Genomic DNA, 17,338 nt, shown 5'->3' on the forward strand with positions numbered 1-17,338 from the left:
AATCAGGAATAAAACTGTAACTTCTTAAAAATCACAGTGAGTACATTGGATGATGTATGCCTTGGTACACTCTTCCTGAAGAAAAATCATAGATTTACATGACCAAGGATCTATTTGGGGTTAAACAACAGCAACGACAAACGCAAAAAAATATCAACTATAACACAAACAGTATAAACAGCCACCACCACCACCACTACCACCACCACCGCCGCCGCCGCCACGACGACGACGACGACGACAACCACCACCACCACCACCACCACCACCTCCAACAACAACAACAACAACATCAACAACAGCATGTGGCTTCATGAAATTTCTCAACAACAGTTTTTGTTCGAAATAATTCACATTCTTCTAAACTTATAACCTATTTATTTTATTTTTAATTAAACAAAGTGACGTGAAAGAAGTTTTACCATCTTGTGTATTGGTTGGTGTATACCAAGGGTTTCATATATTTGCTTGTTTTATTAAGTTCTTCTCTCCCACTCCCATCTCTCGCTTTCTCTCTCTTGCATCTTGATACTGTTGCCCACTTTACATTTCATGAACATTGCCTTTGGCCAACACATCTAAGAGGTTTATCTGGAATTCTAAGTAATCAGAAGAAAATGCTTTTGTCTACTACTACTACTACTACTACTACTACTACTACTACTACTACTACTACTACTACTACTACTACTACTACAAGAAATGATATTAGCCACAACAACACTAATGTAAATAATTTCTATGTTTAAATAATGGCAATAATTGTAATAAGAATTAATATGAAAATACGTTCAGCAACAACTACTGTATTTTGAGTAGGCAGAAAGCCTAGGGGCAAGCAAGTGTATTATTATCACCACCTCCACCATCACCACCTCCACCATCACCACCTCCACCATCACCACATCCACCATCACCACCTCCACCATCACCACCTCCATCTCCACCCCACCCACCCCACCCACCCCACCCACCCCACCCACCCCACCATCTATTATTATTATTATTATTATTATTATTATTATTATTATTATTATTATTTGTAGAAGTAGTAGTAGCAGCAGCAGCAGATTGAAGCCTTTAGCTAACACAGCTAATAATTCTTTTAACTTAATTTTTGTTTCTGGTTTATTTTCATTTAAAAGAAATCATTATTATTATTATTATTATTATTATTATTATTATTATTATTATTATTATTATTATTGTTATTATTATTATTATCATTATCATTATTGTTGTTATAATTATTATTATAGTTGTTGTTATTATTATTATTATTACTAAGAAAAACAAACTGAAACAGAAATAAAAAAAAGGAATAATATAGAAAAGAAATTCTACTTTTCATTGAAAAGTCATATTTAAGAATCTTAAGTTGTTAATTTGATTTATTCTCACTCTCTCCCCTCCCCACATCCACGTGTGCTTTGCGTGTGTTTGTGCCTCTCTTCCATATTGTAAAACATTTACAGAAATGTGTCAACGTGTTTAGTTTTCTTGTTCACAGTTGCAGATTTTGGTGACTTTGTCTTTCACATCTCCAGAAATCAATAACTGTAATAAACTGTGGTTAATTTTCTCAACTGCATCTCCATCTCTCTTAAAAAAAGCCCACCGAATATTACACACACACACACACACACACACACACACACACACACACACATATATACAGTGGCGGACTGGGTCTAAAAATATTGGTTTCCAGGAAACTAAGGGGGCCCACCCGCAATTACAATGCTAACATTTAATTTTTTTTGCTGAAAGTATTCTTTTCAACTCTCTACAAACACAGCCATGCTGAAATAATTAATGAATTCTTCCAGGAGTAAATAAAAAATTCTCGAACTTCAGGGGATGGGCCCCTTGGATACTAACATGGGCCCTCATATATGGATTCTAATGGCGCAGAGGCCACTTGTCATCGGGCAAGCTGGCAACCTGGCCAGTCTGCCACTGTATATATACATATGTATGTATGTATCATGATAGATCGCTGACCACTACATACATTTTTTCTCTCCTTGTTTCTTTCTGTGTTCCTTTCTTTGGAAGAGCATAGGCTCGAAACGTTAAAGACTTTTCCAATTCCCGAGCATTATACTAATACATCTATTTGTTTTCTACACCACCTGTCTTCATCTGTTGTATTTTTGTGAAATCTCCCTATATATATATAATTAACCCCCCCCCCACCAAAACGAAGAAAAACACGAAAAAACAACATGATATATATATATATATATATATATATATATATATATATATATATATATATATATATATGCATATAAAACGTAAAATGAAAACAGAGAGAACTTCGAAAAAGATATCCTCGAATTTATCGAAAAAATTAAACTTAGAAAACATAGAACCATTAGTAACAACCACTTGAAGAAACTAAAACAGTTTTTACACTCACTAAAAAATTAAGACAGTCTAATCATACCTGCCGACAAAACCGGTAACTGGTATAGATTAGACTATAATACTTATAGATCACTAATAATGAAGGAGCTCCGTAAAAAATATAAAATTACATCAACAGATAACCTGATACAAACCAACAGCAAAATCAAAGAAGTTATGACTAAGCTAGATCTACTAGAAAGGACCGAACCTCTCATCCCCCAGAAACCATGGATTAGCATTAAGGACCATAAAAAAAGATTTCCAGAGAACATAGAAGTGAGGCTAATATGCCCAACTAAGTCAGATATAGGCAGACTGAGTAAGATAATTCTAGACGGAGTAATTCCCAGGATCAAACCTCACACCCCACTCAACATATGGGTTAATACTGAGGATGTTTGAAAATGGTTCAACTCTATCAACTATAAGAAAAACTTTTCATTCATACAATTCGACATATCGAATTACTATGCAAGCATCTTTCCTATCCTATTGAATAAGTACCTAATTTATGCTCGTAACCTCTCTTATAGATAGAGAAAATATTGATATCATACTCTTAGCTAAGAAAACAATAATTGAATTCGAGGGTAAACTTTGGACTAGGTCTGACACCCCTGATAACTTCGATGTGGCTATGGGCTCGAGCGACTCAGCTCAGGTAACTGACTTAGTCGGAGCCTTTCTTCTTAAGAGGCTATTCTCGGAGGTACCAGATCTTACTATTCATATACCCCACCAATAGCAAAAGTACCATAGAAAGAATTAGGAAAAAGATTAGGCATTTTTAAAAATCATTTAATCTAAAACTTGAATTTATGACTAACTTTAAGACAGTTAATTTTTTAGATGCCACACTAGACATAGATAAAGGCCTTCACTACCCTTACAGAAAGCCATAAGAAACTACAAGTTACATTAGCACATTATCCAATCACCCCCCCCTCTATAATTAATACTACTGTCCAGACTGTTTCTGATAGACTAACTAAATTATCCTTGAATGAAAACATTTTTAAAGATCATGCTCATCATTACAATCAAGCCCTCTCTAACGCTGGGTACTCCCAGAAAATATCTTTTGTTAAAAACTTAAACTGTAAACCGCCTAAAGCATCAACCATGAGTAAAAACCCATCATATAAACAAATTAGTAAATCTAGAGTTAATTCCTTAAATGGAGGTATAGATAATAAGTCGAATAAAAACAAAAATAAAAGCATAGACACAACCAGTACTAATACAAATAGGCTTAAGATCAAAAAGCATAAAGAAAAAATCGTACCGATAATAGTTCAGTTAGAGAAAACCCTAACAATAGAAATAATAATAGCAATAGAAGAATTACTAAACAAAATAACAGTAAATTACGCAACTATATATGGTATAACATACCATATAATGTAGCAGTTACAGGTAGATTATGCAAGAAAATATTTTCAATTATATCAAATAACTTTCCTCCCACTCATAAATATAACAGTATTCTTTCCACTAAAACTATTAAAATCTCATATTCGACTCTCCCCAATATGAAATGCCTTATATCTAAACATAATAAAACCAAAATAAAGAAAAGCTAGATTAAGAATAAATAATAATTATCAGTCTAACCCCAATAATCCAAGAACTAATAATGATAGTATACAAACTAATAATCCTGAGAATTATAACATTGTTGATAATGGTAGTAGTAATAATAATTATAATGACAACAACACTCTTAGGCCCTATAACCATATCCAAATATCAAATCACAGTACAATAGATGAATCACTAAACCTATACCCAATACAGGATAGTGGCACACCATATAGTACTTCCACGTTAAATAACGATACTGCTACTACTAATAGAATATCCAACTCCACCTCAAATAGTAATCACGACAATAATCATACGAGCCACAATTCTTATACAATTAATAATATTGTTGATAGAGCTGATAAATATAGTACCAGTGTTAACGCCAGAAAGAATAGAACTAGTGAAACTTTGAACAACCCCGATAGAGGTAACAACAATAATAGTAACAATCATATAAACAGTTACCCTCCACATGCAAGCATAAGACGGCCTAACAATTATAAAGTTGGGTGCAATTGTGTAACAACATCAACATGTCCTCTACGTGGAAACTTCCTAGCAAAAACATAGTCTATTCTTGAGAAATAATTACTGAAACGAATACCCTCACCTACCTTGGGTGCTCATCCTTCTGGAAATCTAGGTTTTATAACCATAGGTCATCATTTAGACTCAGGCATAAGGCTAATAGCACTTCATTATCACGTCTACGTGATATGGGAATTTAAAGACGAAAATATTAACTTTAACCTTAGATGGTCCATAGTTGGATCGGCAGCAACTTATAAAAATAATAGAACTGGTTGCCAGTTATGTTCCTTAGAACTATTGAAAATCATTAGATTGTCTGAAAAGAACAAGCTAATTAATAAGAGAAAAGAATTCAAACCAACTTGTATACATAAACTGATTAAAACCTTTAAATACTTTAATCCTTAAGTCCCCACTTTTAAGTTATAATCACTTCATCACTTCATCATCTTCTCTCATTGGTAATTCCCTCGTCTGATCCATCCTGCCACTATTCAGGCATTGAATTAACGAATCCCGTACTCTACCCACAACAACTTAACTATTTACTTTAATTATTCAGTTTACCCTCACCTAGCTAGATTCTGACTCCATATAGTACACACATATTTGATAACCCGAGATCCCTAACCCCATTTTTAGAGGAAAATTACTGAATAATTTAGACACTGGTTCTAAAATTTCGAATAACACTACAATACACAAAGGTAACATTAAATAACACTCATCACTTCAATGTTTATAACACTATTATACTAGTATTCATTAGGAGATACAAACCCAGACTGTTTTAACTTCATATAGCAATACCTAAACGATTAAAATACGATTATACTAGTAGTTGCACTATAACATATAATTTACACAAATAGATAAGCCGAAATTTCCCCAATCACAATAGTTTTCCAATCAATGTACTTTTTCAAACCACTATATTATTATTATTATCATTGTTATTGTTGTTGTTATTTTTTATTACTATTACATTATATAATACATTATTACTATTATATTACTACTATTATAATTGTTCCCCATACTTTTAATTTTAATTTTTAACTTCAACCCTAATTTTCTTCTTTATAGTTTCTAACCTTTTTTTACATTTTCTGATTTTTCTTTTTTTAGTTTTTATATTTTCTAATTACTCTTTACCACTTCCATCATTATTATTTATTTATTTATCTTCCAAATAAGTGTATGTACCCATATAATAGATAAGTTCATATAGTTAAGTTGTAGTGGTGTGTTTTGGGTAAACTGACCACTCATCACAAGGATATCATATTTCAACCCTAGTCTAGCTAAGAAATTATTTATGACCCCCCCCCCCCCCGCAATCCTGGCCAAGACAGCATCATGTTTTTCTGCCATTTAGTATCTTATCTCTTTATCTCTTTTTCTACTTTATGAGTTTTTTCTTATTCCTCATTTTCTCTACTTCTTTTATTTCTTCTATTTCTTTTCCCCAATTCCTTTATTTCTTTTATTACCTTATTCCAACCCTACTAAATTTTTTTTATATGCATCTTACTTTATTATCCGTATTTTTTTCTTATACTACTCTCGATTTGACTTCCATTATTTTTATATTTTATCTCTTATTTTATATTGTTTTATTTCGTATTTTATATTGTTTTAACCTCTAACTTTTTTATTTTTGATCTTCTCCTTCTATCTCATATACGCTAGTTATATACAATCCAATCTATTTATCATTCACTCTACCCTGAATTGTGGTACAATATGGACAGATTTTTGAATACCAAGGAACATTTATGCAGATATAACAATTTAAAGGATATGCATATTACAATGGATAATACTAGGTGGACTTTTCCTTTTTCTCTCTCTTTTCTTTTTTCTTTGTGATGTAATCTTGCAGCTGAAGATAGCTTTAAACCATCCTTTCTATCAATTATATACTCATATAATGATGCAACGACAGTTTGTGTATAAAGGTTGAAACACGTGTACCGCGGAATCCTTTGTGTTCTGTTTTCATTTTACGTCTTTCACCTCGGCCTCTATCTGGCATATACAGGTGCTTACACTTATCAAGTATTACCTCTAAAATTTATATATATATATATGACATTTTAGTGTGCACAGTTTTATGATAGAACCTGCTTTTCTTTTGCTGGGCTAAAATCTCATTTGCGGACCCATGAAAACTGAACCTCCATTAACAAATCTACCTATCCATTTGTGCATACCTGTCAATGCCGTGTATGCCATAAAGTAGGGAGTTCTTAGGTAATGAATGCATTTCCTATTATATATCACGAGACCTGAAACGTACAAATTAAATAATTTCAAAATATCACTATCTGGTTTGATTTCATTATTACAACTAATATGAATTTAAGCTACTACAAACCAGCTGGTCTTGACTCCACTTAGGCTGGGTACTCTAACAATAATTTGGAGCAGTTTATTATATTTGACACGAGTTGAAAATTCTGGGACTATACACCGATATATATATATATATATATATATATATAGTTTTAGGGAAAAATAATGTTTAAATATGAACTTGATAATAAGACAGAACCTTATGTCCCTATGCATCCTAGAATTATATTAAAAGACCATAAGGATAATTTTTATTCTGACCCTAAAGGTAGGCTTATTTGCCCTTGTAAGTCAGATCTAGGTAAATTAAGTAAGATAATTTTAGATAAATATATCAATAGATTAAATCGAATTAATTACCTTAAATTATGGAATAGTACTATTGATACTTTAAAATGGTTTAATAATATTAATGATAAAAATAGATATAAATCTATTCAAATAGATATTGATAATTCTTCTTCTTTTATTAACGAGATTGTACTTAATAAGGCCCTAATTTATGCAATGAAGAAGGTAGGTATGACTTATGATGAAGTAAATGTAGTTAAAATGGCTAGGAAATTGTTGATTAAATATGATAATAAAATGTGAACTAGGAAAGATACTAGGGACTATTTTGATATACCAATGGGGGCGCCGGATTCAGCACATGTAACTGATTTAGTAGGTATATATTTATTATCAGAACTTGAACTTGAAAACTTAAAATTGGAGGGTAGTTTATATAGGGATGACCTTTTATTACTTACTAAAAATTGCACTGATAGAAAACTAGAATTATATAAAGAAGAGAATATATAGTTTTTTTTAAAGAAATAGTTTAAAGATTACTATTTATAATGAGTACTATAATATAAATTATTTAGATCCTAATTTTAACTTATCTACAGGTAATACCCAACCTTACCATAAGATTAATGAAAATATTAAATATATTCATGCGAAAAGTAACCACCCACCCACCCACCCACCCACCCACCCTCAATTAAAAAATCATTAACATTTACTATAGGTAAGAGAATAACTTTACTCTCTTCGAATATAGAGATCTTTGAAAAACATGCACCTTATTACAATAAAGCCCTTCAAGAGGCGGGATATACTAATGATATAAATTTTTTTTATAATCTGAAATATAATTATAATTTTATTAGTAATGATTATAATAGTAATGATCTTTTTAATAAACATAACCTTTATACTTATGATTATGTCTTCTTAGGTAACTATAATAAGAAAAATAGGTATTATGATAATAATTTACATAAATATAAACATAATTTTAATAGAAACAATAATAAATATAATTTAAATTTTTTTAATGATAATAATAAATTTAATAATATTAATAATAAATACGATAATATCTATAATAAGAATAAACTTAGGCTAATTATTCCATACGGCGTTCAAGTTAAAACTAACATTATTAATGAAATTTTCAAAGTTATTGATATATTCCCTAGAGATAATAAAAAATATCATTATATATTTTCTACTAATAATTTTGGTGTAGGTTATTCTACTACTAATAATGTTGCTAATAATATCTCTTCTTTTAATAGATTTAAGTTAAATAAGTATTATAAATTTAAATTTAATAATTATTCTAATAACAACAATAATGTGGACCAGGATATAATTAATTGAACATGTTTAGATAAGACTAAATGTAAATTTGATAATAAATGTAATTTGAAGGATGTAGTGTATAAATGTATAGTGAGGTTAATGAATGGGAATAAACATAATGGTTATAATTTAAATAAGATTTATATAGGATCGACTTCTAATAAAATTAAATTACGAGTGGCTCAACATATGCACACATTTAAGAATAGAAATTTGATTAATTCTACTGGCTTCAGTAAATATATTTGGGAACTTAAATCTAAAAATACTAACTATATTTTAAAATGGGAGATAGTTTGTAAGGCAAAATCCTATCATATAGGTAATAATTTTTGTAATTTATGTAATAATGAATTTAAAGAGATATTTTTTCATAAAGATAATAATTTACTTAATTCTTTTGATGAACGAAAAATAAAAATGTAGACATAAATTACTTTATTTATATAAAAATTTTAGCCAATTGTGATTTATATATATATTTATATATGGGTGAGTGTTTAAATCTCTGTGTGTATATATATATATATATATATATATATAATATATATATATATATATATATATATATATATATATATATATATATATATATATATATATGAGTATATGTGTGTATATGCATGTATATGTTGGTTCTTTTCTATATACATATGTGTATGTGTATATGTATGGGTATATGTATATATGTGAGTGTTCGTGTTTTAGTCTATGTGTTAGTATATATATGTATATATATGGGTGTATGTATATATGTGTACGTAAGTATTTATATATGTATAAATATATATATGTGTTTGTGTATATATATGTGTGTGTATGTTGTGTGTATATGTGTATATACATGTGAGTATATATGTATATATATTTATATATATGTATGTACGTATATGTGTATGTGTGTGTGTAGATGTATATATATATACTTGTGTGTGTGAGGGCGTGTGTGAGTGTATTTCTTTATACTATTCCTTCTTCATATATTTATATGTGTGAGTGTTAAATGGTGTGTATATATTTATATATATATATATGAGTGTATTTGTGTATGTATATGTATGTTTATGTATGTACTTATGTGTATGTGTATATATATGTATATATATGGGTATATGTATATATGTGAGTGTGTGTACTTTAGTCTATATGTGATAGTATGTATATATATATATGTGTGTATGTATATATGTTTACGTATGTATTTGTATATATGTGTGTGTATGTTGTGTGTATATATGTATATACATGTGAGTATATATAAGTGTATATATATTTATTTTTTATATATATGTATGTATGTATATATGTATATATATATATATATATGTATATATATTTATGTGTGTGTGTGAGGGCATGTGTGTGTATATTTGTTTATACCATTCTTTCTTTATATATTTATAGTTGTGAGTGTTTAAGAGTGTGTTTATATTAAAGATATATGAGTGTATGTGTGTATATGTATATGTCTGCTTATGTATGCACTTATGTGTATGTGTATATATATGTATATGTATGGGTATATGTATATATGTGAGTGTCTGTTTTAGTCTATATGTGTTAGTATGTATGTATATATTTGTGTGTATGTGTATATGTTTACGTATGTATTTATATATGTAGATATATATGTGTGTTTTTGTATATATTTGTGTGTGTATGTTGTGTGTATATATGTATATACATATGAGTATATATATGTATATTTATATGTGTGTAAAGGCGTGTCTGAGTGTGTATTTGTTTATACTATTCCTTTATATATTTATATGTGTAAGTGTGTAAGAATGTGTATATTTATATATATATATGAGTGTATGTGTGTATATGTATGTAAGTGTATGCTTATGTATGTATTTTTGTGTATGTGTATATATATGTATGTGTATGGTTATATGTATATATGGGAGTGTGTGTGTTTTAGTCTATATGTGTTAGCATGTATGTATATATGTGAGTGTGTGTTTCAGTCTATATGTGTTATTATGTATGTATATATATGTGTATGTATATATGTTTATGTATGTATTTATTTATGTATATGTATATATATATGTATGTGTGAGGGCATGTGTTGGTGTGTATTTGTTTGTACTATTCCTTCTTTACTAATTGTAGTAGTTATAATTTATATTTATTGGTAGGTTAATATTTTAGTGAGTTTAAGGATTTATATTGTAATGACACTACGATTTTTATAAGATTAATTTAGTAATAGTATTTTAGATTATTTCATACATATTATTTAATTTATGTTTCTTAGTCTTATTATTTAAAATTTATTATTTATTAGAATCTAAAATTCATTAATATGTTTTATAAGATAGCTGGCTTTTTTATGTTGTAAGTCATATAAATTTTAAATCTTTCATTCATTATTTTAAGAATTATTCTTTCATTCATGTTTTCATATTCTATTCTCTATCTTAACGTAGTATTTTCGCGGAACCTCTTTCTAATAAACTCTATACTTCTTAGTTAAACGTCTAAGTTTCAGTTTGAATTACGACAGCATTTGGATAAATATAGCATTTACTTTGTTAAACGCCTTTATATCATTGTTTAAAAATAATATGTATTCTTGTATTTTTATTATTCAATTGATTTTTAAAGATTATTTTTAATCGATACCTTATTTAACACTAAATTATTTAGAAGTGAGAGTATAATTTTAACCTAAAATAAGACTTCGATTTGATTAGGGTTGAAATATTTTCGATTAATACTGTTTAATATTTCATTCTATTTTATGCGATAAATAACTAGTCTTTTTTATTTCTTTGTTTATACAGTATCGTTAATGGTTTTTTTATTATGACTCAAGCTATATAAAGTTTAATCTTTCATTCATAATACTTTTTTCATTCATATTTTTATTTCTAATTAACCTCTAGTTCTGACTTTAACGTCTAAGTTTCAGTTTGAACAACAATAACATTTTGATTAGTATATTTTTTACTTTGTTTAACGACTTTATATCATTGTTTGGAAAAAAAGTGTTCTTGTATTTTTTATTATTCAATTGATTTTTAATGATAATTTTAATCGATACCTTATTTAACACTAAATTATTTTGAAGTAAGAGTACCATTTTAGCCTAAAATAAGACTTCGATTTGATTAGGATTGAAATATTTTTGATTAATACTGTTTTATGCGATAAATACCTAGTCTTTTTATGTTAATTTCCTATACTATACGGAATATTTTCACTAGACTTCTTTTAAATAAACGTTTTTAGTCTTAATTAGTCTAGCTTAAACCATTGCATCGTTTAAATATGTGCTAATACTATCTTTATTATTTTAAACTTAAACTTCGTTCAAATTGTATTTTAAACGTAAAAATTTGTTTAAGTTGGTTTTTTTATATAATATACCTGTTAGCTTATTTTATAATGGACGTAGGGTTGATAAAAGAATGTTTATTATTTTGATATTTTAATAATATTTTTCTATCTTTATATTATAAGTATTTTATATACATTCATTTGTTATTTATTGTTGGTTGATATATACATTCATTCATTATTATTATTGTTGTATTTGACCTGAAGATTAGCTATATTTTTGAATAGAATTTATTTTCGATAGTTTTAATCGATTTTAATCGATTTAAATTTCTTTCTATTTGAAAATTGTTTATGAAACACGTGTAGTCATTTTATTATCTTGATCTTATGATATTTACTTTGTATTATATTACACTTATTTATTGTGCTTTTAATTATTAATTTTTCTATATGTGACAGTGGATTTTCATCGATGAGTTCATGAACCTTGTTTTTTTTCCCCTAAAACTATATATTTATATATATTCTATACTGTGAAACTTAATGTAATTTTAATTTTTAATAAATTGATTTTAATTGAGTTTTTACCTGTAATTTTGGATTTTATTAAATAAAATATTTTAATTTGCTTTGCGGGAGCAACTGTTTTATCGAAAGCGTATATTGTTGTTAAATGCTCGAAATACGAGAGTAGAAAAACAGCCAACAACTGATGAAGGGCCGTTCTATATGTTGTTTGTTTTGTTTTCCATTTGTATCTTTCGTTGTTCGAAAGAATAGTTCATGTTCCATGTACTCGTGCTTCGTATTTTTTTGTTGTAAACGTTTCGTGACGTCCTGTGCCCACATATGCATACATATATACGTATAGATGTAAGTATGTATATATACGTATGTATATATGCATATAAATATAAATATAAATATAATTATATATATATATATATATATATATATATATATATATATATATATATATATATATATATATATATATATATATATATATATAATATAGATTTAATCAAAAGATTATATGTGGTACTTAAAATGTTTGTGGCACCAGATTTTGGTAGGGTAAAAACCAAAAACAAAATCAAGAGATTTAGTGAATAAAATTTGAAGAAAAGCAACAAAAATGTATTAGGTTATAGCAGTACGTACGTTTCGTACAAACTTCATTTATTTATGTAGGGAGAACACCACATAAGATGCGCAATGAAGATGTACTCCTCAGCTGCATAATGTAAGTTCATTTCAGAAAGTCATTTTGTAAATGTGTGCAAATACAAGAGTAGGAGATGAAGAAAATACCATCTTGACTGGGCTGTTAATCAACAGTCTAGTAAACCAAACAGGAATTTAATTTCTATATATTCTATTTGTTCTTCTTTCTAGATAGCAGTAATTTCAATTTAGAGGAAGGTAGGTTAGGTAGTAAGGGAAGGCAGGTTAGGGGTGAATCAAGCAAGAGAAAAAAGAGAGAAGAAAGGAAATATATATATATGTATATATAGAAATAAAAATAAAAATGAAAATGGAAGGACAATACCCCAAGGAGTGGCTAGAGGAAATTTAAGGTAAGGGAATTTAGGTCAAGATATTGGAGAATTACTAAGAATATATCTATTCGTCTGTACACTTAGAATAATAAAACAATCTAAAGTACTAAAATTAAAACCATAGAGAACATTAATAGTTAAATTAGAATAAGACAAACATTTATAGTTAAATTAGAATAAGATATACATTTATGTGGGGAAGTAGAAGAGAGATATTATTTATAAGAAAACCATAAGAAGAGAAGATATCAAGGGCCAAAACAAATCAGAGTAAAAGGTGGGGAGAAGAAGGAGAAGGAAAAAAGGGAAGGAATAAAGTTAGAAAATCAGGACTAAACTCTTGTATTTGCGCACATTTACAAAATGACTTTCTAAAATGAACTTACATTATGCAGCTGAGGAGTACATTTTCATTGCACATCTTATGTGGTGTTCTCACTACATAAATAAATGAAGTTTGTACGAAACGTACGTACTGCTATAACCTAATACAATTTTGTTGCTTTTCTTCAAATATATATATATATGACGTTTCCTTCTCAACCACATAGTTCCAGGTTCAATCCCACTTGCATGATCTCTTGGGCAAGTGTCTGCTACTTTAACCTCAGACTGACCAAAGCATTGTGAGTGGATTAGGTTGACTGAAACTGAAAGAAACCTGTTATATATATATATATATATATATATATATATATATATATATATATGTGTGTGTATGTGTGTGTGTGTGTGTGTGTGTGTGTTATGTGTGATTTGTGTCTGTATTTGTCCTCCACCACCACTTGAAAACTGGTGTTGGTATGTCTATGCACCTGTACTTTAGTGGTTCAACAAAATACACCGATAGATTATGTATCAGGTTTAAAAATGTAAGTGCTGGCACTGATTTGCTTCGCTAAAATTCTGTAAAATTCATGCTTCAGTATAGATATGTTCTAATGACTAAAAAGATAAATAGATAGATAGACAGTTAGAAATATAGATAGATGACAAAAGAATAGGTATTATGTAATCAACTTTGTTAGCTTACAGCTGTCTCTGCTATAAGAAGCAGTGCACTCAGCTGAGCAAACTGCTTGTCATAGCAGAAACAGCTGTAAGCTAATGAAGGTGATTGCTTAACTCCTGCTCATTTATCATTCATTAATTGATATGTGTGTGTGTGTATTCAAATTATGCAGCTTAAAATCTGTGTCTATGTGACTTACGTAACATATGTATATTGTTGAAATGCTAGAGGTTGCAGTGGACATCTCAGGAAAGATTTCTTTATTGATGTATTGTGTTAAAAGCATAATATACTTCAAAACTAGATGAAACGAAATGGCCCCAGAAGCAACCATGAGAATGACACTTGCACATTCCATTGTTTTTACCGTTTGTGAATAGTAGACATATGCTGTAGCTTCTGGCTTTTCTATGACATACATTATGTTTGTTATCTAGATAAATATTTTAATCTAGAGAAGTTCCTATTGCATAATTTGAATTTTCTTCCTCCTTGAGGCATCTCTGCACAGCCTCTGAATTGTTCATTTATTGTTTCTATATATTTCAGACTGGTTGGAATGACTTTGTGTCAGAAGTGACTTGAGTGTACGGTACTGACAAGCTGCAAAAACAGTGAAATGTGCATTTGTCAATCCCATGGTTGCTTCTGGGATAATTTCATTTCATCTAGCTCTGAAGTATATTGTACTTGCAACACGATACGTCTACAAAGGGATCTTTTCCTGGACTAACACTGCAGCATCTGGGTTTGCTATGATGTACATAAAGTATGTCATTTAGATAGGGATAAACACACACACACACACACACACTCACGTGCGCGCGCGCACACACACACACACACATATGTGTATATCATCATCGTCGTCCTCATAATCATCATTGTTTAATGCCTGTTTGACGGTTTGACTGAAGCTAGTAAGCTGGGGAGCTGTCCAGACTCCAATTGTCTGTTGTGGCATGGTCTCTACAGCTGCATGCCTTTCTTAATACGAACCACTTTACAGAATGTGCGGAGTGCTTTTTACATGCCAATGACATGGGTGCAATTATGCAGCACTGGCATAAGCGCATTTTATGTGTCACTGGCACCTGTAAAGGACAAACCTGTATGGCTAGATGACAGGGATTTTATCTAGCTTGACGCATCTTCTCAAGTACACCAAATCACCACCACTCCTAGTTCCTTGTCATTTCCTGATTGAGGCCCAGTGTCCAAAGTTCCTTTCTCACTTCTTCATTCCATGTCTTCTTGGGTCTACCCCTTCCACAGTTTCCCTCTACAATTAGAGCTCGGCACTTCTTTATGCAGCTGTCCTCTTCCATATGCATCACATGTCCAAACCAGTGCAGTTTTCTCTCTTGCACACATGTCATGTGAGAACACTGTCATTATCTCCTGCACACCGACTTACCACACACACACACACACACACACACATATACACACACATATACGTACATACCTACATACGTATATACATGTATATATATGTATGTGTGCATATATATATGTATGTATGTATGTATGTATGTATGTATGTATGTATGTATGTATGTATGTATATATATATATATATATATATATATATATATATATATATATATATATATATATAGATATGCAGGGCAGGGAATCATCAATTAGTAATAAAATTAATAATTAACAATTCTGCCGGGTAGCTCAGTATGAAAAAAACCTTCTTCGGTAAAATTTATAATCATAAATATATAGGGATTGACAGTAACCTGCTTCTCCAACATACTGAGAATTCAGAAATAGCAGTCAAAGAACTACTGATTTCAAAACTACAAATTATTACTCCAGATTGATAGCGATATTTTTGATACACACAGAACAAAAAACAATAGAGAAGAGTAAAAAACACTTGCCTTTAGTTAATTTAGTACATTTGTTTCACAGTTAAGAGTACATAATACTCTATTCTGATCTTCAGCTAAATATTCTAATAAATTTGTTAATGTCTAAATAACTCACGTTAATTTTGACCATGTGAACATCAATACCACGTGAAGAAGACGTTAAGAAATTTATCGGCCAGTAAGTTCAAAACCTCTCGCCCTAATGAATTTCAACTCAGTGTGTATCAGAAATAGTCCCGTTCAGGAAAGAGACTCGTACGAATTCCTGCGGTATAACTATCCACCTTGGAGTTATTATTAAAATATAGATATGCAGGGCAGGGAATCATCAATTAGTAATAAAATTAATAATTAACAATCCGGAGTAATAATTTGTAGTTTTGAAATCAGTAGTTCTTTGACTGCTATTTCTGAATTCTCAGTATGTTGGAGAAGCAGGTTACTGTCAATCCCTATATATTTATGATTATATATATATATATATATATATATATATATATATATATATATATATACAATATTAGAGAATAAATTATTATTCCAACTTTACAGGCAAAGTGAAACGTAGTGTCTTGCTCAAGGGCATAACATGCTGCTCAGTGCAGTGATTGAACACACATAGCAATGATTACAAACTCTAACCACTAAGCTTTCTATCTTCACATTTTGCTTAACATGAGAAAAACAAAATGCTTGTTCTATTTCTTCTGTATATCTCAATATTTTTTTTATTTTCATTTTAGCCTGGTGACGTCGTAGAATGCGAAATTGATGAAATTGGGACTATACGCAATGAAATTGTTTAACAGATGGTACCAAGAAGCTGATGATTAGATTTTCAAAAAACTCTTCCTATTTTCATAATTATTTTTGTTATTGTTATAACAAATTGATCATTCAAAGTACAAATGAAGTATTGGACTCGATTTAATTGGTTAACCCTTCCCTCTGTCCCTACAATTTGCAGGCCTTTTGCATATACTAGAAACAATTATTATTAGTATTATTATTATTGTATTTTGAGAGTTTCTCCGTTTCTTTTAGAGATACATTGTAATCTG

At 29.4% G+C, this 17,338-nt stretch overlaps 1 protein-coding gene across 1 annotated transcript in view; it reads left to right on the plus strand.

Moving 5' to 3' along the window:
• Window positions 1-17,134, plus strand: part of LOC106874360 (oxaloacetate tautomerase fahd2, mitochondrial) — a 144,165-nt gene extending 127,031 nt beyond the window's left edge. Inside the window, exon 7 of the mRNA XM_089339793.1 lies at window positions 17,021-17,134. Within this exon, the coding sequence (XP_089195919.1) occupies window positions 17,021-17,083 (63 nt within the window). The 3' untranslated portion in view covers window positions 17,084-17,134. The remainder of the gene's footprint in view (window positions 1-17,020) is intronic.
• Window positions 17,135-17,338: the final 204 nt, after the last annotated feature.

This window comes from Octopus bimaculoides, chromosome 22, assembly GCF_046866305.1.
Source record: "Octopus bimaculoides isolate indiv1 chromosome 22, ASM4686630v1, whole genome shotgun sequence".
In the NCBI taxonomy this organism is placed as follows: Eukaryota; Metazoa; Mollusca; class Cephalopoda; order Octopoda; family Octopodidae; genus Octopus; species Octopus bimaculoides.